Source organism: Oncorhynchus nerka, linkage group LG10 (assembly GCF_034236695.1).
Source record: "Oncorhynchus nerka isolate Pitt River linkage group LG10, Oner_Uvic_2.0, whole genome shotgun sequence".
Taxonomy (NCBI): domain Eukaryota; kingdom Metazoa; phylum Chordata; class Actinopteri; order Salmoniformes; family Salmonidae; genus Oncorhynchus; species Oncorhynchus nerka.
This window is the reverse complement of record NC_088405.1, coordinates 86,405,684-86,431,615: the sequence shown is the minus strand read 5'-3', so window position 1 is coordinate 86,431,615 and position 25,932 is coordinate 86,405,684. Positions and strand designations below refer to the sequence as shown.

The 25,932-nt window shown below is 43.0% G+C and overlaps 2 protein-coding genes across 2 annotated transcripts in view; one reads left to right on the top strand and one right to left on the bottom strand.

Annotated features, from left to right (window-relative positions):
• Nucleotides 1-22,027, top strand: part of sh3pxd2b (SH3 and PX domains 2B) — a 54,677-nt gene extending 32,650 nt beyond the window's left edge. The window contains 11 exon segments of the mRNA XM_029671763.2: nt 1,504-1,595; nt 10,538-10,563; nt 11,113-11,148; nt 12,167-12,298; nt 12,830-12,931; nt 14,514-14,631; nt 14,797-14,993; nt 15,933-15,979; nt 16,213-16,338; nt 18,184-19,069; nt 19,072-22,027. Of these exon segments, the coding sequence (XP_029527623.2) occupies nt 1,504-1,595; nt 10,538-10,563; nt 11,113-11,148; nt 12,167-12,298; nt 12,830-12,931; nt 14,514-14,631; nt 14,797-14,993; nt 15,933-15,979; nt 16,213-16,338; nt 18,184-19,069; nt 19,072-19,793 (2,484 nt within the window). The 3' untranslated portion in view covers nt 19,794-22,027.
• A 124-nt stretch (nt 22,028-22,151) lies between these two features.
• stk10 (serine/threonine kinase 10) overlaps nt 22,152-25,932 on the bottom strand; it is a 64,465-nt gene continuing 60,684 nt past the window's right edge. Inside the window, exons 17-19 of the mRNA XM_029671762.2 lie at nt 25,170-25,295; nt 24,915-25,028; nt 22,152-24,723 (exon numbers count right to left, since the gene is read on the bottom strand). Coding sequence (XP_029527622.1) covers nt 24,583-24,723; nt 24,915-25,028; nt 25,170-25,295 — 381 coding nt within the window. The 3' untranslated portion in view covers nt 22,152-24,582. The remainder of the gene's footprint in view (nt 24,724-24,914; nt 25,029-25,169; nt 25,296-25,932) is intronic.

Below are 25,932 nucleotides of genomic sequence, written 5' to 3'. Positions count from 1 at the left end.
CCTCTCTGGGAGGACAGTACTGAGGCACTTAGCCTTATTAAAAGCAGACGTATGCTGGCTCTGGGCCTGTGATAGCCTTGAGAAATGCCTCATGGCAGCGAGGAGTGTGCTGCATACCCACCTCTCTGCACAGAGTGATAATAATGACTGTGCGGTCGGTGAGACCCACCAGCTGGTTCTGGAAATTGGATCAGTTGGATCACTGAGGCAATTCTCTTTGTTTGACCACCTCAGTGCTGAGGCCTTTGAGGCTGGGCTGATAAAGAGAAAGAGAATTCTCAGGCCAGTTAGCCTTTCATCTCTTGAGAGCCACAGCCCTGCCGGCCCCCACAGGGAAAAAGGATCAAAGATGTTAGATTAGAAACAGGAAATAGATTAGAATTAGGCAGAGTGCTGACTAGGCTCCATCTAGGTAGATGGGTTATTTATGTCAGTGTGGGCTAGCCGGGTGATGGCTTGTGTGTATTGCAGCTCAAATCCCTTGGTAGAGGCCTACTGGGTAGAGGCCTACTGTATGTACTCAAGGGGATATGGTATGTGAATGTAGCACCTCTCATGTAGCATCTGTCATTCATCCTGCTGTATCATTATACTGGTATGTCAAATATGAAGTCCCCCTGGCAAACAGGCTAGATACAGATACTTCCTACTTAACACCACCACTCCCAAACAGACTGGATACTTCCTGTTAAAAACTACTACTCCCAAAAATGCTAGATACAGAGTTCCTGCTAAACACTACTACATCCAAACAGGCTAGGTACTTCCTGCTAAAGAACACTAATCCCAAACAGGCTAGATACATCCTACTGAACACTACTACTCCCAAACAGGCTAGATACTTCCTACTAAACACTACTACTCCCAAACAGGCTAGATACTTCCTACCGAACACTACTACTCCCAAACAGGCCAGGTACTTCCTGCTAAACACCACTAATCCCAAACAGGCCAGGTACTTCCTGCTAAACACCAATAATCCCAAACAGGCTAGATACTTCCTACTGAACACTACTACTCCCAAACAGGCTAGATACTTCCTACTGAACACTACTACTCCCAAACAGGCTAGATACTTCCTGCTAAACACCAATAATCCCAAACAGGCTAGGTACTTCCTACTGAACACTACTACTCCCAAACAGGCTAGATACTTCCTACTGAACACTACTAATCCCAAACAGGCCAGGTACTTCCTGCTAAACGCCACTAATCCCTAACAGGCTAGATACTTCCTACCGAACACTACTACTCCCAAACAGGCTAGATACTTCCTGCTAAACACCACTAATCCCAAACAGGCCAGGTACTTCCTACTGAACACTTCTACTTTCAGACCGCATCGATACTTCCTTCTGAACACTACTACTCCCAAACAGTGTAGATACAGATACTTCCCGCTAAACACGACTTCTCCCATTCCCCTAATAGTAATACAATAACAGCATTTGGTTCTGATTTGATGAACTTTCTAAACTTCCTGTGTTTCTGTCTCCTGTGCAGGCTCTGATTCAGCTGCCTGTGTACATCTCCCAGTGTGAGGAGGTCCGTGTGTTCTTCGAAACCCGACCTGAAGACCTCAACCCACCCAAAGAGTAAGCCACGAATCACACCTTCTAGTTTAAGAAGCACGCTCTGTCGCTCAGTCGAATGCACAGCAGAAATGTCTCTGAGTGATATACACATCCCAAAGTTCACACCAGTGCTGGGCCAACAACAAACACTCTGAATAAAAAAAGACATGCATAGCATAATGCTGTGTGCAGGTTTCTTTCATGGAGTAGCTTTTTGACGACCTGACCACGATGTTATGTTGAAACAAGCCAATCCATCAGTAATAGGTTCTATCTAATCAAATCTAATGTTATTAGTCACATGCACCGAATACAACCTTACAGTGAAATGCTTACTTACGAGCCCCAAACCAACAGTGCACTTTCAAAAAATGCAGATAAGAATAAGAGATAAAAGTAACAAGTAAAAAATAACAATATATACAGGGGGGTGCTGGTACAAAGTCAATGTGTGGGGGCACCGGTTAGTTGAGGTAGTATGTACATGTAGGTTATTAAAGTGACTATGCATAGATGACAACAGAGAGTGGCAGTGGTGTGGAGAGACTACCCAGATTATGCAAATAGTCTGCGTAGCCATTTGACTAGATGTTCAGGAGTCTTATGGCTTGTGGGTAGAAGCTGTTTAGAATCCTCTTGGACCTAAACTTGACGCTCCGGTACTGCGTGCCGAGCGGTAGCATAGAGAACAGTCTATGACTAGGGTTGTTGGAGTCTTCTGACACCGCCTGGTATAGAGGTCCTGGATGGCAGGAAGCTTGGCCCCAGTGATGTACTGGGCGGTTCGCACTACCCTCTGTAGTGCCTTGTGGTCGGAGGCCGAGCAGTTGCCATACCAAGCAGTATAATACAGGGTAATGACTATGATGTCATGCTCCCTCTGGTATTGCTGTAGTGGACGGGGGAGCAGTTGTTGGTTTTCCCTGAGTGGGAGCTACATAACATGTAGCTTAGAGGAGCAGAACATCTGAGGGTGCATGAGCTCCGTGGAGTCTAAAGGCAGGCCCCTCTCTTGTAAATCTCACACATTAGTGTCATAACCAGCCTGTCAGTTACAATGTGCCAACACTAGATCATAAAGTCACCACACAACTACCAGATGTCTGGAGGGCAGGAGGGGTTACTAGTGGTTACGGGTTTTCTGAGAGACCATGATATTAAGTTCAGACCCTCAACCTTTTTATAAAAATAAAATACAGAAAAACAGCTGTCAACCAAGGTGTGTGACTGGTCACCTTGTCTGTCATCATGTGACATAAGTGATGGATTTCTATGTCAGGAACTTGGGTTTGGTTGGAAAGGTAATTTTTATGGCTTAAACCATGTTTTACCAGGTTTTTTAAGCTATTGCTTTCCCAGGGACGGCTGGTGTGCAAGACTAGGTTTTCTTCCCAGAAATATGTAAATGTGTCAAACCAGATGCTTCTCAGATGCTCTCTGCTTCTCCCTCACTTTTTGACAGGTCCTAATTTGTTTATATATCAGTTTTTCTTCTATAAAAGACAGCTTCTTATCTATGTCTGACTGGCAGTGTATAAGCCGAGAAGCGTTTAAATGCTCAAATGCATTTCCCACAAAGCTAGGCCCATGTGTTATATTTATGTATGCCGAGAGGTGTTCAACTCTCACATCCCAAAAACTACTTCACGGCTTATGTGAGTAATGTTTCAATCTCATCTACGCTGTTGAATCTTAACCAGCCACTTTTCTGCAAAGATATGCAAATTTCATTTTTTTGCTGTGCTCCGTTTTACACTCAAATCCATAGATTGTGAATGAACATCAACTATAGACAGTACCAGTCAAAAGTTTGGACACACCTACTCATTCCAGGGTTTTTCTTTATTTTTACTATTTTCTACATTGTAGAATAATAGTGAAGACATCAGAACTATGAAATAACATATGGAATCATGTAGTAACCAAAAGTGTTAAACATATCAAAATATATTTTATATTTGAGATTCTTCAAAGTAGTCACCCTTTGCCTTGATGACAGCTTTGCACACTCTTGGCATTCTCTCAACCAGCTTCGTGAGGTCGTCACCTGGAATGCATTTAAATTAACAAATGTGCTTTGTTAAAAGTTAATTTGTGGAATTTGTTTCGTCATGACAAGGTAGGGGTATTCAGAAGATAGCCCTATTTGGTAAAAGACCAAGTCCATATTATGGCAAGAACAGCTCAAATAAGCAAAGAGAAATGACAGTCCATCATTACATGAATTTCAGTCAATGCAGAACATTTCAAGAACTTTGAAAGTTTCTTCAAGTGCAGTCGCAAAAACCATCAAGCACTATGATGAAACTGTCTCTCATGGGGACCGCCACAGGAAAGGAAGACCCAGAGTTACCTCTGCTGCAGAGGACACATTCATTAGAGTTACCGGCCTCAGAAATCGCAGCCCAAATAAATGCTTCACAGAGTTCAAGTAACAGACAAACCTCAACATCAACTACAGAGGAGACTGCATGAATCAGGCCTTTATAGTCGAATTGCTGCAAATAAACCAATAGGAAGAAGAGACTTGCTTGGGCCAAGAAACATGAGCAATAGACATTAGACCGGTGGAAATCTGTCCTTTGGTCTGATGAGTCCAAATTTGAGATTTGTGGTTCCAACCGCTGTGTCTTTGTTTGATGCAGAGTAGCTGAATGGATGATCACTGCATGCGTGGCTCCCACCGTGAAGCATGGAGGAGGAGGTGTGATGGTGTGGGGATGCTTTGCTGGTGACACTGTCTGTGATTTATTTAGAATTCAAAGAACACTTAACCGGCATGGCTACCATAGCATTCTGCAGCGATACGCCTTCCCATCTGGTTTGCGCTTAGTGGGACTATAATTTGTTTTTCAACCAGACAATGACCCAACACACCTCCAGGCTGTGTAAGGGCTAATTGACCAAGAAGGAGAGTGATGGAGTGCTGCATCAGATGATCTGGCTTTTACCATCACCGGACCTCAACCCAATTGAGATGGTTTGGGATGAGTTGGACCTCAGAGTGAAGGAAAAGCAGCCAACAAGTGCTCAGCATATGTGGGAACTCCTTCAAGATAGTTGGAAAAGCATTCCAGGTGAAGCTGGTTGAGAGAATGCCAAGCGTGTGCAAAGATGTCATCAAGGCAAAGGGTGGCTATTTTGAAGAATCTCAAATATAAAATATATTTTCAGTTGTTTAAAACTTCTTTGGTTACTACATGATGTGTTATTTCATAGTTTTGATGTCTTCACTATTATTCTACAATGTAGAAAATAGTCAAAATAAAGAAAAACCCTTGAATGAGTAGGTGTCCAAACTTTTGACTGGCACTGTAAATCTGCACTGTTAATCAGTGATAGCTTTTGCACAGGGATGCTTATCATTCCTCTGTGTTTGTTGGCCATCGACATTACTGCAGTTGTGAGTACCTTAGTCACAATCAAAGATGGCTGCCTGATTGTCTGTTACAATATGCATGGTGTGTTCAGTGACTGCAGAGGAGATGGCTCTCTGTGGAAGGAGAAGAATACAAGGTCTGTCACTGATCTGGCCAGTATGAATGGCTCCTGTCAGGTCACCTCCGCAGACAGACAGACCAGAGCTAGTTCCCCCTGGCTGTTGCCAAGGACACATACATTATTAGCTACATTTCAGACAGACAAATCCCAAGCATCTGCTACTGGGGACAGCGGGAGGGGAGGATGGAAGGTGGGAGGGAGAGGCAGATGAATTTAGAAAAGACCTTGGTTTATCTTTATTCAAATTGGATTACAGCTCTTTCCTAATGCAGACATTGTTTTCGGCTGACATTGCACCAGCAGCCCCTCTCTCTATGGGTCTCTATGGAGGGATGAAATACAGCCCTCTATAAATCTACCGGAGTAGGGAGGGATGTCACTGTCTGTCCATCAGAAAGATTGAAGTAGCAAGCATGGGAGAGTAGAGAGATAGAGGGGAGAGCGGAGAGATATAGAGGTGAGATGGACATCCAGCCAACTTGACACAACTGTGGGAAGCATCCCTGTGGAACACTTTCGACACCTTGTGGAGTCCATGCCCAACAAATTGAGGCAGTTCTGAGGGAAGGGGGGGCAGTCAATATTTATTAGGAAGGTGTTCCTAATGTTTTGTACAGTCAGTATAGAAGAGCGAAATGGCTGGCACCCCATACAGCTAGCTCATTATTAGACCTTTGTGGTCTGGTAGCTGGTAGTGGAATGGGCTTGCTTTGGGTTAAGGGAGCAGCTGTGTTTTAGTTTTACAGGCCTAAAGCTCCATATTGGACCCAGTCCTATTCAATGTCTCCATGATTGGCTCATCCATGGTCCAATGAAAACTAATTTGGCATGAGGGGAGGGCTGATTTTGTCTGATGGAAAACTCTTGTTAATGTACAGTATACTGGACACTACCTTGTTGAGTCATCAGTGGGGTCCTGTCTATCCCAGTATGGCGCTGTCTTTTTTTACCCTGTTCTGATTCCCAAACACGATGCAAATTCTTTGGTCCTTTAAAAACCTGCTGTATGTAAAATATTGTGTATCTATAGCTTGGAAAATAAATACATGTGACTGGATGACATGATGTTTGTTTCCAACATTAGGGCTGTTTTCCTAAAGAAGTTAACACGTTTAAATGTCTTACTCAAGTCGGCCACGGAGAAGGAGGGCCCACAGTCCTTGGTAGCGGGCCGCGTCCGTGGCACTGTGTTATCCTCAAAGCAGGCAAAGAAGGTGTTTAGTTTGTCTCCAAATCCCAGTCTGCTGTCCCCACATGCTTCAAGATTGTCACCATAGTTCCTGTACCTAAGTGTGCAAAGGTAACTGAACATCGCCCCGTAGCACTCACTTCTGTCATCATGAAGTGCTTTGAGAGACTAGTCAATGATCATATCACCTCCACCCTACTTGACACCCTAGACCCACTTCAATTTGCTTACCGCCCCAATAGGTCCAAAGACGATGCAATCGCCATCACACTGCACGTTGCCCTATCCCATCTGGACAAGAGGAATACCCATGTAAGAATGCTATTCATTGACTATAGCTCAGCATTCAACACCCTAGGACCCTCCAAGCTCATTATTAAGCTTGAGGCCCTGGGTGTGAACCCCGCCCTGTGCAATTGGGTCCTGGACTTCCTGACGGGCTGCCCCCAGGTGGTGAAGGTAGGAAACAACATCTCCACTTTGCTGATCCTCAACACTGGGTCCCCACAAGGGTGCGTGCTCAGCCCCCTCCTGTACTCCCTTTTCACCCATAACTGCGTGGCCCAGCACGCCTCCAACTCAATCATTAAGTTTGCAGACGACACAACAGTAGTAGGCTTGATTAACAACAACAACGAGATAGCCTACAGGGAGGAGGTGAGGGCTCTCACTCAACGTCAACAAAACAAAGGAGATGATCGTGGACTTCAGGAAACAGCAGAGGGAGCATCCCCCTATCCACATCGATGGTACTGCAGTGGAGAAGGTTGAAAGTTTTAAGTTCCTCGGTGTACACATCACTGACGAACTGAAATGGTCCACCCAGACAGACAGTGTGATGAAGAATGCGTAAAAGCGCCTCTTCAACCGCAGGAGGCTGAAGAAATTTGGCTTGTCACCTAAAAACCTCACATACTTTTATAGATGAACAGTTGAGACCATGCTGTTGGGCTGTATCACCGCCTGGTACGTCAACTGCTCCGCAATTGTTACACACTACACATTAGATATTCTTGCACTGTCAGAACTAGAAGCACAAGCATTTCGCTACACCCGCAATAACATCTGCTAAACACGTGTATGTGACCAATAACATTTGATTTGATTTTAAATCTACTTTGTTTTGTTTCCTTACCACGATACTAACGAGTATCACGATACTGGTATAGTCCCGGCCATATCTCTAGCCCTCTGCTTCCCTTTGATAAGCCAGGCTAGTGGTGGACCTAGGGTTGTCTGCTAATGGATGGGCAAACTAATGGTTGGAGATTTATTACGACTGGGCCAGTGCAATCAACAGGGTTGCCAGGCGAACAATGCATTATGTGATTGAGAGTGTGAATTTAGAGGAAAATAAGACGGACAGTTGCCAGGAATAAATGAGAGAGAGAGAGAGACCCACCACATAGCCTAGTGATTAGAGCGTTGGGCCAGTAACCGAAAGAACACTTTGATGTCCGTCCGAGAGAGAGAGAATTGAATGGAATTGAGATACGCTAATCTCTAGGTAATTATGTTATCAATGTCTTTATTCTTTTGGAACTTTTATGAGTGTAATGTTTACTGTTAATTTTTCATTGGTTATTTCACACATAAAGCCCCTTAAATTGACATTTTAATTGAATTGAGAGGGACGGAGGGAGGGAGGGAGAGAGAAAAAAGTCCGTCTGAATTAGCCACTTCAGTTTTCACTAGCAACTGGACATTGAATTAGCTGCCTCCTGATGAGAATGGATTGAGGATTGCTGTCCTAGTGGATAAAACAGACAGAACAGGTACAATATCATGTTCTCATTCAACCCAGTATCAGAGACTCACTATCAACTATGGCTGGGCTATATGGTCCAGATACCAGTATGGATTTTTCCAGTATCACCTAAAATATATTTTGATACAATGGTAAGTAATTTAAAACATTTACAAATTGGATAACTTCACTGTCTGTTTTGTATCCGTTTGGTTGAGTATGAAACGGAATAGAGAAAGCCATAAAAGTTTAAAGTTTTAATGTCACAGTGAAATTCACAGTGAAATTCCTTTCTTATAAACTCAAAACCCAACAATGCAATAATCAATGATAATGTATTACGTGAAAACACACACACGAGAAATAAGAATATGAAATATGAAATACACAAAGTAAGTAAGCATACTATATACAGGAAATATTTAAAAAGTCAGTTAATTGCAATTCATCTGATCACTCTTCATAACATTCTGGAGTATATGCAAATTGCCATCATACAAACTGAGGCAGCATACTTTGTGAAAATGTATATTTGTGTCATTCTCAAAACGTTTGGCCACGACTGTAGAGAGGAAAAGGATATTTATCGTGGATACATTCTATAACTATTCTCACATGAATCGTATACCTTTTGCACATGAACTTCTGCCTGTTTGGGGTAAGAAAATAATGAATGTATTTGTGTTGAATGTCTTCGTTCGCTGTCTATCTCGGTCAGAACCAAGCCCTCTCGGGAAGGTTGTTTCAGTGGGCTTGCCCATGGGTGTAAGGCTCTGATTGTCCCACAGATGTCACAATGTCCTTCTTCTTAGTTGTTTGCTTGTAGTGGAGTGTTTTCAGAGCTGATATTCAGATGCACCAATGATTATCTTAGATGGGATTTTCTCCTTCCCATCTCGTCTTCAGTCAAAGTTTGAAGCACTTTACATGTGCAGCTGCAGACTGGCGGTATCCTGGTCTGGTAGGTGAGGTTATCTTCTTCACCTCGTGTTGGTTCAATGTTTCAACCATTTCCCACATGTATCTAACGCGCCACGCTTTTCTGGTCTGGTAGGTGCGTTTATCGTCTCATCTAGTGTTGAGGTTGGGAGTTTCAGTGCTTCCAACCTTTTCAACATGTGGACCAAAGTCTCACGTCTTTTGGTCTCCTATGTTAATTCTTAGCTAGTCGTTTTAAGCACTCTGGTCATAAAGGTGGTTCCATCACGCTGACAAGCTCTCTGACCTCATTCGGGGCGTATCTACTAACTGTGCATAGTTAATATGAAAAACAATTATCATATTAGAAAAGTAAAATCACATTCATATCTTAACAAAAATACTCACACCCTTAATCATATATTTTATACAACATTTGGATGTAAACTTAACAGATAGAATGTGTTCACTTTCCTAGTTTCAGTATTGTCTTGATACCTTTCTTAATGACATCACAAAATAATAAACAATGTGATAATGATTATTCTTTAGATCCCCACTGACAATTATTAACATTCCTATGTTAGAAATATTGTTCCAAAGTTCACTTTTGGATGTTAGAGATTTTGGGCGGCAAAATATCTCTGTAACAAAGCACATTCCAACAATTGCCGTGAGATATTATAAAACCGGACCAGACCACCCCCCCTCTTCTGTGGGTGAGATGGGTCTGGTCATCGTCAGCCATTTGCCAAGCTGATCTGAGGCCTTGGATCCTTAGCCAGGAGAGTCATGACACTAGAGTGGCTGGTGGAGTTAATGTGTGCCATAACCAGCCTCTCAAAGCACTTCATGATTACAGAAGTGAGTGCTACAGGGCTGAAGTCATTGTGGCATAAAGCCTTAGAGTTCTTAGGAACAGGACTGGTCATCTTAAAACATGTGGGGATTACAGACGGGGACAAGAAGAGGTTGAAAATTACTCTGAATATGCCTGCCAGCTGTTCTGCGCATGCTCTGAGAACGCACCCTGGAATACCGTCGGGGCCTGCGTCCCTGCAGGTGTTGAATTAATTTGTTGACATCCTAGTGTCATGCACTACTCATAAAACATATTTACATATTTAACTTTTACTACTCCAAAACAAACAAAAAACTTCAAATACCGCCATACCATCAAAAATGTGAAAACAATAGTGATATGATGTTTTGGACATATGAACCATATCCCTTCCCATCTGGAGAAAAGGTCAACACATCTGTAGACATGCAATGAATCTCAGAGTTTAGTTTCGCTCATCTAGACTAGAGAGCCTGCATGGCTAGCATAACAAATGCATTACTGAGATTGATTGAGGAGATTATATGAGATTATAGGAGGAGACCAAATCAAAATATTTATTTAAAAGTGAGTCCCAAAACTTGAAAAGACATGAATGAAATAAATATAATGGTGTGGTTATTCATAGGGTTAACATTTTATATTTTCAGAGACATATTCAGTAGGTTGAAATAATTACAAAGGATTTCCATGTCATTAAAAGTGCCTAACTCCTTTGCTGGCTCTTTAAGTTAAGTACTTCTAACTATTTTTGTTCTCTTTTACAGGGAACCCATTGGAAAGAAGAAGTCCGGTAAGTCCACTTTAGTATTCCATTTTGGGGTAAGTTGTTATTGCATTTTATGTTTAGCAGACGCTCTTTTCCAGAGCAACTTACTGCTCCCCTGTGGGAATCAAACTCACAACAACCTTGGCATTCCAAGCACCATGCTCTACCAACTGAGCTACACAGGACTACATCATTGTTTGTGGTATGTAGTTTATGTAGAAAATATCATATGGTGAGCTCTGACATGAAATAGAAACATTAATTAGGATAAACATTTCCTACACCAGCCATAGCATCTTTGTTCAGCTCACTACATTTCTCAATTGAGATTTGAGCGCCCTCTAGCTGTGATGTTGGATATGTGCTCCATTATTTTCCAAAGAGATTGCAATGTAAAGATTTAGGATCATAGTAAGACTAGTAATTCAATGATATATTTCATTTCTTGAAGTTAGATATAGACCATTACTTCTAAAAAGTGTTTTTAAAAATGGGTTTTCCCTTTCTTTGTTAATCTAACCAACCCATCCATGTCAAGTTTCAATTTCATTTTGCTTAATTTCCCTCCATCAGGCATTGTGGAGAGAGCGACTACTTTCCTAAAGAGAGGTAGTAACAGACTCATGCTTGGCCGTGCTCTGTGTGTGGCCCCTGGTTGCTAGCCATCCGTTTGGCCCGTTCCTGGTCCCTGTCTGCTGGGCCTTTAGCTGGGACGTGGCTCTGAGGTGGGACTGGGTAGTGCGGAGTAGCGAGGGGGAAGGACCTGGTCCCAGATCTGTATGTGCTCAGCCAACGCCTCTTTTTCAGCCAACACAAATACAGGTCTGGGACCAGGCTAGGGAAGGTTGGGTTAGAGAGGGCAGGGTGGGACAAGCTTGGTGCTCACTGTGATGTGTGATGTGCATGGCAGTGTGTTAGCTTTGTCAAGAGAGCATCAGATGGTGTCTGTCAGACTGTACACCCAGCCCAACTCCCTTTTCTCCTATGCTGAAATCAACCCTGTCTTGGTTGTGGGAATTAACTGTCACCTTGATAGATGTGCATGCTGTACCCCAACAACAATTAAAACCCTCCTCATTCTGTGTTGTTGTCTCATGGGGAATCAGACATGACCATTTTCATAATGTATAATATCTAGTAAGTTTGGAAGCAACTACTTGTACGGTTAATTTAGAGACGTGATGGTGTAAATACAAGGCTCAATTTCTGGATGGAATCCTTTTTGGGAGTGTACGGTTGTGAATTTAGTGGATATTATGAGTGCATTCCACGGTTAGCTCTGGTAATCATCCCACCAAGTGCACATCACAGAGCAGGTCCTCGTGTTGTTCTAACCTACAGCGTTGTGTAAGTGTTGGGTGTCCTTGTGGCGGTTGTCTCTGTCTCTGTGGCAGCCATGTTTGTGATTGGCATAACCCTCCTTCCTGTCCTGTCCTCTCTACAAATATCTCCCTCTCAGACCCTCCTTCCCTCTGCTCTCTGGCCACCATTTTCTCCTCCCTGTCTCTAAAATCACACCTGCTTCGTCCTCCCCCTCCCCCTATGGCTCGCTCTGCTCTCTGTGGTGGAAGGTATAGAGAGGTCAGCGCTATATGTCTGTCTGTGTGCTCTGTGCCTCTCCCTGCAGGAGACTCCAGTGCAGCTGACCCCCTGCTCCTGGACCAGTACGTGGCTGTCACTGACTATGAGAAGCAGGAGAGCTCTGAGATCAGCCTGCACGTGGGACAGACGGTGGAGGTCATCGAGAAGAATGAGTCTGGTACGAGATCTGGGTCAGATGGAGGGAGCCTTTAGCTTAACGACTGAAGTTGTGTCCCAAATGGCACTCTATTGCCTATATAGTGGTGGGCCTATGGGCCCTGGTCAAAACTAGTCCACTATAAAGGGAATAGGGTGCCATTTGGGACAACCTGAGTCCTGGGGGCCTTAACGTAATTTATAAAGAAATCACACTGTCCCGTAACTGTTTTTGCCCTCATCAACTGAAAGTTAGTTATCATACTTGAAGGAAAGCCTCAGATACAGGCGCTTTGAAGTGTACCAAGACGACTACATAATGCTATCACAATGTCTTCAGAATCTTCCAAACAGACAAGGCCAAATAGCAGAATAATGCTATCACAATGTCTTCAGAATCTTCCAAACAGACAAGGCCAAATAGCAGAATAATGCTATCACAATTTCTTCAGAATCTTCCAAACAGACAAGGCCAATCCAAGATCCAGAGTGAGCCACTGCTGTGTGTCTGACTGTTCTGTGTTTCTGTGTGTGTTTTGCTTTCTGTGTGCAGGTTGGTGGTTTGTTAGTTCTGACGAGGCCCAGGGCTGGGTCCCTGCCACCTGCCTGGAGGCCCAGGATGACCCTGATGACTTCTCCCTGCCCGGTGAGGAAGGTAACCCTCTCTATCTGTCACACTGCCCTAGGCCACATTCAGAATAAAAACTAACTGTAACTACAGATCAATGCTGGCAGCCTTAAGGCACAGCTCACAGTCAAAACTCAAGGATTGCTGCCTGAGCGTCAACAGCTCAAGGCTTGCTTCCAATCAAAACAGTATGTGTCCTGTCATTGATTAAGATGTAGAAGAAATGTGGAACTGTAATGAACAAATCTAGGAAACAGGATGCTCAGAAACTCTTGAAATCTGTACAGTACTTGTATTGGCATTACAAAATACTCTTTCACACTGTGTGTTTGCATGATAACAGTGGGAAGAGGACCCAGATAACCAAAGGGAAAATTACCTCTGACTTTCCATCTGTTCACACTGTTCTAATCACCATCACCTGTCACTGTCTGTCTATTAGAACAGCCAACACATAGCAGAGTATTCACTTCCTGTGTACTTACTTCCTACTTCCTGCTGCCCACTGTGCTCTGCGTCAGTGTCCCGGAGATACTGGTCACTGCTGAGGCACGTGGGCCGCCGGCGAACATTAGGGGATCTGTTCAGCACAAGCACAGGGTTTGGGCAAGGTGGAACGCACGCCTCTTTTCCCCATAATCTTCATGTGTGTGTAGAATGTCATGTTTAGCATGCAAATCCCATGCATGACCAACCCAAGCACGGCGAGGGATGCAAGACATGCATGTGTGTTATGTGGCATGGATTAGAATGGATACTACCGCTATGTTTGTGTTATTTGTCTTCTCGATGGAATGCAGTGGGAAAAAGCTCAGTTTTTCTCACTTTGTTATTTCAGTGAAATTAATATGATATATTTTAAATTGTTTGTTCCTTCTAAATACACTATCTGTTTAACAATCACTTTAATTCAGTAGACTTTAAAGGGACCCGTGTAGATTAGGTATAAAAACCTAATATATTTGAAGTAGGTGTTAGTGAAGTCCTAACCTTAGTAATGCTGTCTTGTTTGTGTGTGCTTAATGTTGGTGGAGGATGGAGGGATGTTTTGTGTTGCATGATGTGTGTTACACATCTTCTCACTCTACAGGATAGATCCTGCCCAGGCCCTGTCTACAAGGACATACTTGCAGAGAGTTTTACCCTGGTTTAGACCAGTTACCAGTTTATGATCTTGTTACACTGGTTTAGACCAGTTTATGATCTTGTTACACTGGTTTAGACCAGTTACCAGTTTATGATCTTGTTACACTGGTTTAGACCAGTTACCAGTTTATGATCTTGTTACACTGGTTTAGACCAGTTACCAGTTTATGATCTTGTTACACTGGTTTAGACCAGTTACCAGTTTATGATCTTGGAATGGTGTACTGAAGGCTAATGCACTAGGCTAGGGTTTTAGGATTTGCTATGAAGAAAGAACACTATCAATTGTTTTCCATATATAGTCAAAGAGATTAGTCCCAACTACTCGCTCTCAACATGCCATCATGTGCTGTCCCTGCCAAGTTGTTGATTCCATACGCTTGATTGACATTCTTGTGAAAGTTAGTATGCAAGACGGGATAAAATACATCACCTAATGTGATGTATTCTTTGCCATTTCCAGAGGAGAAGTACACAGTGATCTACCCGTATGCAGCGAGAGACCAAGACGAGATCGACCTGGAGAGTGGCATGACAGTGGAGGTCATTCAGAAGAACCTGGAGGGCTGGTGGAAGATCAGGTAGAACACAAAACCCCAGAAGCGTGACTGTCCACTGGGGATGCAGGCTGTGTGTCCATGTGAATTTCATTGAGTGTATGAATGTCTATGTGTGTCAGAGTTGGTTGTTGTTGTTGTGTTTCTTTCTATTGAAACCGTAGACGTAACCTCTGCTGCCGTCTACAGGTACCAGGGACAGGAGGGCTGGGCCCCGGCGTCCTACCTGAAGAAGGCCGACATTCTGAGCCAGAAGCTGGCAGCAGGCCACGCCAGCACCAACGATCTGGACGGATTCTCCAAGCAGCAGAACCAAGCCAAAGAGAGCAAAGGAGACAACAAGGACCAGAAAGACAAGGGCTTCTCCCCCTTTGCCAAGCAGCACAGTGAGTGGGAACTAAGAACTGTAAACTACAGTAACTCATTTAACAACTGTAACTCTCTACTTAATGGGAAATCTCACACCACCCCAACATCAACATATGTGAAAATGTATGATGCTTTTTGTCTTTGAATAATGCCTACCTGCAGGCTTTAAAGTAACATTTCAAAAATCAACATATGGTATGTGAAAATTGTGCGTTTCTATGATCTGTAGTAAAAAAGATAGAGGAAGGCAAGTGTTTCCAATGGCATCATCAACCAATTAGTAGACAGTAGGCAAAGCCTCCTCACAATTGGTTAAAATCACATGACGCACGCCAATGATGTCATTGGAAACACTTATCTTCCTCTATATTTTTTACTACAGAACAGAAACACACCATTTTCACATACTGTATGTTGATGTTGGTATATAAAGTGGAAATATTGTAACATTTTCCTTTAAAGCCTGCAGGTAGGCATTATTCAAAGACATTATAAAGCCTCATACATGCTTATAACAAGTAATAAAGCCATATACACGCAGGCTTACTTAAATTGTTACCAAGACATCTCATCTGTATGAGAGATGCCTCCTCAGTCTCCTCCCTCAGAGATGTTTCACTGCAAAGCTCTCTAACTCAATGCCAGAGTAATGTAAAACATCCTACTTTATTTCCTAGTACGTCATTGAGGAGCTGAATGCCTCGCACAACTACACCTCCATTAGTGAGGATCCATTACACATAGTTAGAGCCGAAGGCCCCGGTCTACAGAGCTCATCAGTCTGCATCGAACACACTGCTCTCTCTCTCGCTCCCTGGTTTGTCTTTCTCTCTTTCTGGAACTGATATCTTCTCCTATGAGGAGTGGATGTCAATGCAGGCAGTGTTTTGAGACTGATGGCCTGTGATGAGATGCGGCTCACTGGAGTCTGATTTCCTCTGCCTTTTCCCCTACAGAACAAGGGGCGAGACAGAGACCACCACCACGCAGGGATCTCACCATCGTAAGTACCCTCCACTAACCACTTAACCACACATCCTGCGACACCAACAACACTCGTTAACAAAGACATTTGTCTTAATGAGTTTTGCATTGATTTGATGTTTTTGATCTGCCACAAGTCAAATCTGATACGGACCCACTCTTTTTCTTCACACCATCCCTTTCTCCCTCCCTCTCTCCCTCCCTCCCTCCCTCCCTCTCTCTCTAACTCCCTCCCTCTCTCCCTCCCTCCAGCCGAGGGGGCAGAACCTGCCCAAGCCGCCCACCCCTCCTCAGGTGGAGGAGGAATTCTACACCATTGCAGACTTCCAGACCACCATCCCAGATGGCATCAGCTTCCAGGCTGGGGTCAAAGTGGAGGTGAGACACACGTCACATCTCACCACATATTGGTAGATGGTTATTGTTTGATGGCAAACAGCCTACCATCTCCCGCCTAGAGAAACCTTTCAGATTTAATTGATACATTTTATTCCATATGCAATACATTTGTTTACCACAAAAGAGTCAGAACTCAGCGTGAAGTTCAATTAATTAATTAACTCCTTGATACTACCCATCCCGCATGCGGGAGCGTAACGTAGCCTCAAACTAATTAGCATAACGCAGCCGACATAAATCTTCCTAGAAAATATTCCTATTCATGAAAATCACAAATGAAATATATTGAGACACAGCTTAGCCTTTTGTTAATCACCCTGTCATCTCAGATTTTTAAAATATGCTTTACAGCCAACGCTAGACAAGCATTTGTGTAAGTTTATCATGGCATAATGCTATGGCTATGCTCTGCTAGCACCAGGCAACATTTTCACGAAAATAAGAAAAGCAATCAAATTAAATAATTTACCTTTGAAGAACTTTGGATGTTTTCACTAAGGAGACTCCCAGTTAGATAGCAATTGTTCCTTTTTCCAAAAATATAATTTTTCTAGGTGAAATAGCTCCCGTTTGTTCGTCACATTTGGCTGAGAAATCGACCGGAAAATGCGGTCACTACAACACCGAACTTTTTTCCAAATTAGCTCCATAATATCGACAGAAACATGGCAAACGTTGTTTAGAATCAATCCTCAAGGTGTTTTTCACATAACAATTCGTTAATATATCCGTCGGGGCAATTGGTTTCTCATAAGAAGCGATTGTAAAAATGGCTACTTGTGTACTTTACGCAAGAATTTCTGCGGGAGCCACCATGTGACCACTTGCTAAATGTGGTCCCTTACGGCTATTCTTCAACAAAAATGCGTAAAAAGACGTCACAATGCTGTAGACACCTTGGGAAATACGTAGAAAACGTAAGCTCATTCGTAGCTCATTCACAGCCATATAACGAGTCATTGGCATGAGGCGGTTTCAAAAATGCGGCACTTCCTGATTAGATTTTTATCTGGGTTCCGCCTGTAACATCAGTTCTGTTGCACTCACAGACAATATCTTTGCAGTTTTGGAAATGTCAGTGTTTTCTATCCAAAGCTGTCAATTATATGCATAGTCGAGCATCTTTTCGTGACAAAATATCTTGTTTAAAACGTGAACCAAAGACGCAACAGCTGTAATGTGTGCCCCTCGAATGACAGAGCTGAATACGTATCTACCTCTCATGTGGTGCAGCACTCTCTTAAAGCAAAGCTCCCCCCACTCATACAGTGTTATACTTTAGCAGTTTTCCACTGTGATTGACGTAGACCCTTCACCCTGATTTAAGACTTTTTAAGACATTTCAATAGTTTCAACATCCCTTGGGCCCAGTTCCTTGTCTGCCTTCCATAGCCCTTGGGCCCAGTTCCTTGTCTGGCTTCCATAGCCCTTGGGCCCAGTTCCTTGTCTCATCTGGGTTCTGTAGCTCTTGGGCCCACTTTCGCTTCTTGTCCTATTGTTGCTCCAGATAACATATCATGGGTCTCTGGTCACAGGGAGTACATAGATGCTTCTTCAAACTGACACGCTAATATTCAGCATAACACTTTTCTCTACTTTCACAATGACTTTGTAAGGCAAAACATCCCAGAGACTTAAGACCTTGTTATACTTCTCCTTAATCACTCAAAAGCCAATCATTTCACAAACAGCAATTATTTACAATCAGAATGGAATGGGATTTGAATGATGCTTCGCAAAATGCCCTGACTGAGTATAACTTCTGCTGTCTCTTCATTCCTGATTTCCTGATTGACTCACTGGTCCCCTGTTTCTGTTGTCCAGGTGATAGAGAAGAACTCCAGTGGCTGGTGGTACATTCAGATTGAAGACAAAGAGGGCTGGGCCCCCATTACCTTCATCGACAAATACAAAAAGACCAGTTTGACCCCGCGCCCTAACTTCCTGGCACCTCTGCCCAACGAGATGGCCCAGCTGAAGCTGGAGGATGGCACTGCCAGCGGCGCGGGGCAAGAGGACAGCTGGTCCAAACCGCTGCCAGACGAGCCCACCGCGAGCAGCGAGTCCGGAGCCAGGCCCAAACTCAGAGACTGGAAGTCCAGCGCCAGTAAGGGGGCATCAGCCTTCTCCGGACCCCTGCCTCCTGCTCCGTCTGCCCCACCTGCTGAGGAGAAGCCAGCCTTGCCACCCCGCAGGGAGTCCATCAACAAGAGCCTGGACATTGAGATTACTGTGGAGAAACCCAGGACAGACCTATCCAAACCCATGCCTCCAAAACCCCAAGCCCCAGGTGTCATCATGCCCCTGCTCACCCCCAAAGCTGCCCCCTTCAAGCCCGACAAGCCCCCCGAGCCCAAGAGAGAGGTCGCGAACAAGCCTCTGCATCTGAAGAATGAGATGGGTCTGGAGTGTGGCCACAAGGTCTCTGCCAAAGAGGTGAAAAAGTTCAACCTGAAACCTGTGGCTAAGCAACCACCCAAGCCCAAGCTTGATCCACCGGAGGAGAAACCAGAGGTCGCCGGCCTTGCACTGTTCATGAAACCTAAACCCATAGTCCGGCCCAAACCCCTTCCAGCTGCCAAGCCAGAGCCGCCAGCTGAGAACAAGCTGGACATCACCAACCTGAGGAGCAAGCTGAAGCCTTCAAAGCCAGTTGAACCAGGCTCTGGATTAGCAGAGCCAAGCCAGCAAAACGGCACTGCAGCCAACAACGCCCTAGCAACGTTCTCCCCAAGATGCCGCCCCCCAACCTTCCCCCTAATAATGCTTTACCCAAGATGCCCCCTCCTAATAATGTTCTCCCCAAGATGCCGCGTCCCAGCAGCCCCCCTATCAATGCCCTACCCAAGATGCCCCTGGCCCCCAATGCTCACAATGGCAAGGCCACTGACGAGCCCAAATTCCCCCACAAGCAGCAAAACGGCCACGGACAGGTGAGCCCGGACAAATGTGCCGTTTCCCCACACAAAGAACCTCCAGGTAGACCCGCCGTCCTCCCTAGGAGACCCCCTCCACCCAAAAAGACCTCTGAGCCGTCCAGCCCCACAGAAACCAAAGCCCCCCTGAAAGAGCTCCCAGACACAAAGCCTGCTCCCCCTCAGCTCAGCAGGCCCCCTCCCCCTAAACCCAAGGCCTTCGTACTACCCCCACCCAAAGACAAGGAGAAGGTGGTCCCAAAGCCCCTGCTTAAGAGTGAGAAACCAGGCCCTCCGAGGGACAAGCTGCCTCCTCTGATCAAGGATCCCAGTAAAGAGGAGCTGTTCTTGGCCGTGGCAGACTTTGAGGGCGACGATCAGACGGCCAGCTTCAAGGAGGGCACCATGTTCCAGGTGATGGAGAGGAACAGCAGCGGCTGGTGGTTTTGTAAAAATCTAGGAGAAGGGCCAATGAAAGAGGGCTGGATCCCCTCCAATTACCTGACCAAGAAACCCTAAGTACCAGGTTCTGTTTGCTTTTTTAATACATAAAGATATCACTAATTGTATTTAATTAGCTTTTTATTTTATTTATAGTTACCTTTTTCTAAATGTATGTGTTTGTTACTTTGTTACATTCCATTTGTTTAGCATTCGAGCGAGAATGAACCAGCAATGACACGTTTCTGTTGCATTTCTTTTTCAATATTTGTTTTACTTTATATCCTTGTTTCAAATGACCAGGCATCAAATCCGGGAAAAGCAAATGTCCCTTTCAAGTTCACTTTGTGCCATACAGTATGTTACTCAAGCCTATGTCATTTTATGATATCTATCACAAGCTTTCTAATAGATCAAAATATGTTCTTCCAAGCCTTCTATGATATTGTGCCTCAGTATAATATTCAATGCTTTAAGCTTAAATATATGCAATTTATCTAGTTGGTGTCTCAGTTAGCATATCAAAGATGCTTCAGTCTAATGAGTAGAGTTGAAACACAGTGCAATGCATATGGAAAATAAATCAGACCATACGATAGAGGAACCAGGGTCCGTATTCACAAAGTGTCTCGTAGGAGTGCTGATCTAGGATTAGTTTGGCTTTTTAGATCATAATGAATAATATTACATGAACAGGGTGTACCTGATTCTAGATCAAATCCTAGATGGCCATGTATACTCAGATACCTCAAAGAACAGCCCTCCTCATCCTATGTCTGCAAGGGAAGTTCAAGAGGACACTTTGTTTTTCAAGAACTAAAATAGCAACACTTCAAGAGGAGTTTTTGCCAAGTGATTCTAAGTGCTTATATGAAACATTTATACAGTTCATGTGTTTGTGAATGCCTTTCTTTTTTCTTTAGGAACTGAATAATAATGTTGTGGTTGATTTTTTAGATGTGCACTTTTCACATGGTTCAGACTGATTCAGATGGTTCAGACTGATTCAGGTTTCACACTGTGGCTTAACAGACAGATAACTTAGTGTACAAATGAATGCCATAGCCATGTTTTACAACCTCAAATAAGGTCTTAACATTGGGAAATGTATGCCAGAGTTAGAGTCTAGTTCATCTCCTCTCAGGATGGACTGAATTGACTTGATTGGAATGGACCCCTTCCCAGTACGATGGTGAAAAACACAAGTAAGAATGACTGATTCAAGTAGATATTACATCAGGCTGCCTCTGGTAAAAACAATATTCCATAATTATGCTGTAGGCCAAGGTCTACCATTACTACAGCCCCTAAATTAGGGAATTCACCTGTGATTTGTGCATATAATACAAAATATTGAATCTCCAAAACAGTGCTCAAATATAAAACAGTATTATAAAGTGTGATCATTACTCATTGTTTTACATTAGTGCTTGACTGGTTTCAAGCACAGACTCTGAAAAATAATGATTGTACTTCCAGAATGAAGTAATGTCAGCTGTTGTCCTTTTGTTTACTTTTCACCTCTTGCCCTGTCTGGTCATTGGGAAATAGGGTCTAGTCAGTCATACAGTAGTGGAATGAAGGGTGTTTGGGCTGTTGTAGTTGGGCATGTGAAAAGGCTTATGGTTTGGTCTCCTAGGAGATGCACGGACAAGGCTAGGAGTGGTTGTAGCTCACAGGTTCATTGGAGAATCTTTGAATATGGTTGATCTGCTCCCAGCTGCTATGCTAGTTTTTTTTTTTCATTTTTCCCTCTGAATCATCTTATGTTAGTACTATGTCCAATGTCATTCCATGGCTGATAAATCAAAGAAATGCAATCAAGTGTATTATTTTAAGGACTTAGTGTCTGTGTCCGGTCATGACCAACATTGGTAACAGTGAAATGATCAGTGAAGTTACTTGGAGTTTTCCATCTTTTAGCCAGTGTGCTTGGTGCATTTAAAGTAATGCTATTCATAATGTCAGATTTGTAATAATGATCAACACATGGAGTAAGGCCTGAATTAGTGGAATGTCTGTGTGAAACGTGGATTGGGTTAGAATGACAGTTGGATAAACAGTTTGTTACTGAAGCATAAAGACAAAGGCAAGCAGGGATGTGAACACCGCAATGTAAGAAAACAGTATGGGATGTTAGTCTTATTGCTTTACGTAACACTTTACCCTAAAACAGACAATTTAATACATTTCAAAAGGCACTTTTTCTTTTGAGATATGCAGGACATCTTTTCCCATGAAATTGCAGATATCCCATATTTTCTTATTCTTGTATTGCCTTTCATATTAAGTCAATAAACATTTCATTTTTGTATGGTGTCTTGGTTTTCCTTGGAAATGTTTTAGTATTTTGAGTAAACGGATGCAACCTAAACATTAAAGCCATAATGGTATCAAAAGGAGAATATTCTATAACATGCTTGAGAAGAAGCGTAGTAGACATAAGAACCTTTGCCTTTATTAGACTTATGTACAACAGTGGTTTCTTCTGTTGAACAGTCACATTCACTCACACCCTTACAAATACAGCTAAACAGAGGGAAAGATGCAGTCATTACAAAAGAAGAGAGAAACATTGTTGGTGAGCGAGAGCAGATGTACCTGATAGTTGACCTGATTACTGGACGTTAAACAGGTCTAGTTGGTCTGAAAACAAGGCCCATTTTCAAAAGCAGACACATGCAATATCAACTGCAAAAAGTTTTTCAAAATAATAATTACAAAACAGAATGATGGGAAAAAAAACTGATGCACTCCCTCAAAGAACCTAGTATACCCTTCCCAGTGCAAAGAAAGGTACATTTGATGGAGTAAAAATATCAGTTTAAAGCTGACAGTGCATTTAATATAAACATTGAAACACAATCAATAACCCTAATAATACACTTAATTCAATTCAAATCTTCTACCTCTTAAGATTCCTTCAATGACGACAGTATTCCGATTTGGCTTCTTTAGTTCCCGTCCAGTGTACTAGTATCGCCTTTACAGTAAAAATGCAGCACAGAAATAAACATGTCAGAGACATTTTAACTTTAAATGGGTCACAACCAGTTTTTCCTAGAACTCCAAAAACAATAATTTGTTCTTCAACCTTTTAATTAAAAATGATAACTTTTCCCTGACTTCTCCCATTTTCATAAACTCACCTCATCCAAATAAAAAAGGTAAAAACGAACTAAGCAGATCTGTCAATCCACACAATCTGACAGAGAAGACTTCAGCATTTTTAGGTTAATATGTACAGCGTTGAATGATTTCAGCAGGAATTCCATTCATTCACTGTTTCCTCACAATTCTGAAGATCATGCTCTGCTCTGCTCTGCTAAAAGTAATATGAACAAATGTAAAAAATATATATATAATAATAATAATTTGGCAAGTAAATACATCTGGGTTGTTCCACGAAATTAGTCCCTTTTGCGTCCCTTTGATATTTCAAGTACAAATTGTGCAAGTGTCCTTCAATATAGACCACATGTAACATTCAATCAATCTGATTTTTAACATGAAAAGACTTGCTAAAGTGTGCATCTGTGATCTGTGACTTCTAGGAATATTTTAACCCCAAAACCTCCAGGTTTTCACCATCATTGTAAAGCCCTAGTTTGTGTTGCTTTGACAGTCATTTCTGAAAATAATTTATATGTTTTTAGTGATTCATTGGTAAAAAAAAAAAAATAACGTCCCTCATTTTAATGTCATACCCTGTTACATGAACTGAACTCTCGTTATAATATGGTGAAACTATTCCTTAAAAAAATATATACAATAATTTCAAGAGACATTTAACATTAATATTCAAATCATAGTGTCAAAAGCAGGTGAGATGGTTCTACTATTTTTGGCCATTTTCCGGTGTTTTGTGGTGGAAAACTGAGCAGGTCGAGCATAACACCCCTGTTACCCATAGACAGACAGGCTAGACATTTTCTAACAATAACATTTTTGGGGTAAAGCTTGCATTCAATGGCCCCTCCCTGTTGCACACAACAAGCTTCCATTTGCCCTGTCACAAGGGGATTTATGGCTGATTTAAGATGAAGTCGTCAACTCTGCTACTTTATTTGGCACTTAATAGGAACTTTAGTTATTTTTGTATTTAAACTCTTAACTTAAAACAAATTAAGTTGAACATTTGCTCTTTATGACAGAATGTTAAAATATGTTTTTTTAAACCAAATTACACTACTCAAAAGGCTACTCATCTGCTTTGAACTAAAAGGCTGTTGAGCCAAGCCACACAATGGCAACGTAAGAGAGATTGAATGGTCATAGTTCAGTGTGTTCATTATGCAAGAGAATGTTTTGAATGAAGACAAATATTGCAGTGAAACAAAAATGCTTATTCATTGGCTCCAACCAATACAGCGTTGTCTGAAGTACATTTTGGTTTATTTTCCACATTCCACCTGAAACACTGTTCCCCGGCTGACCCTCTTTGGGATATAGGATGCCTCACCACACGCTCCTGACTAACTACAGCTTAGCCTCATGCTTACTGGTCACATCGTAAACCAATGGGGATCTGTAGACTATTAAAAAGGAAACACTGCATGGATGAATAAGATCCTATCAAGCAGCCTGACACACGTGGAATTAGACCATCTTCAAAAATAAAATATGACCAAGCCTTGACATCTTCAAAGGTTAATCAAATGATAAAATGTTATAAACATGACTTAAAACATAAATATCTTAAAAATGAAAGAAAAGTTCAGGAGGAGGACTATCTAGTCAAGCGTTTCTGGTGAGGCTGAGGCATCTGGCAGTGGTGGTGGTCTTTCAGGTTATGATGTGGGATAAGAGGTTAGGGTTGGTCCTGACAGGGAGATAGGAGGGTGTTTAGAGGGGAAGAGGTGCAAGTCTACGTGGTAGAGGACTCAGAGTAAGGGAGGAACTTGGTGAGTTTGTTTGGGGAGCTGGGGCTGAGGCACTCAGAGTCCTCACTCATCTTAAAGAAGTCCTCCTGGTCCCTCTTTCTCTGGTTCAGCTCTTCCTCCAGAGCCTGGGAAAGATAGAGGGCGGCGAGAGAGAGAGGAGGGGGGGGGGGAGGGAGAAATAGGGAGAGGGAAATAGAAGAGAGATGGGTAGAGACAGATCAAAGCAATGGCAACTCCAGTACTGGGTATTAATGTACATTTTACAACTTTTCAATGTCAATGATATTAACTGTCTGGGACTAAAACAATTGGATACCATTTTCCTGGGCTTGAGCTGCTCCCTCCACTCATTGAGCTGGTGGTTGTGCTGCTCATCCAGAGACTTGAGCCTCTGTGTCTCGTTCTCAATCAGCAGGTGGCACTTCTCATTCTGCGTGCACACACACTAATATTAAAGCAATACTTGTGGAATGTATTTTCTTTACAACCCCACAATTTGTGGAGTTACATTTTATTGTATATTTATTCCACCCCACTAAGCACAGACAGACAGACACACAGAGAGGGTCACCTGTAGCTGCTGCAGCTCCCTGACATTGCCTTCACACTGGCCAATCATGTCCCTCATCTGGCTCTCATGCTTCTGCTGCTGGTGCTGCCGCTCAGCCTTCTGACGCTTCTCCTCCTGCTGGGCAAACTGGAGAGGTACACACACACACACACACACACACACACACACAAAAGAGGGGGAGATCGAGGGATGAGAGATTAGTTTACAACCCTGAGACCTGATACAGTTCTGTGATATGAATATGATATACACTACATGACCAGAAGTGTGTGGACAGCTGCTCGTCGAACATCTCATTCCAAAATCATGGGCATTAATATGGAGTTGGTCCCCACTTTGCTGCTATAACAGCCTCCACTCATCTGGGAAGAAAAAAATGGTCCACTAGATGTGGGGACTTGCTTCCATTCAGCCACAAGAGCATTAGTGAGGTCGGGCACTGATGTTGGGCGATTAGGCCTGGCTCGCAGTCGGCGTTCCAATTCATCCTAAAGGTGTTCGATGGGGTTGAGGTCAGGGCTCTGTGCAGACCAGTCAAATTCTTCCACACCGATCTCGACAAACCATTTCTGTATGGACCTCGCTTTGTGCACAGGGGCATTGTCATGCTGAAACAGGAAAGGGCCTTCCCCAAACTGTTGCTAGAAAGTTGGAAGCACAGAATCGTCTAGAATGTCATAGTATGCTGTAGCATTAAGATTTAAGCCCAAACCTTGAAAAACAGCCCCAGAACATTATTCCTCCTCCACCAAACTCCTGGAAT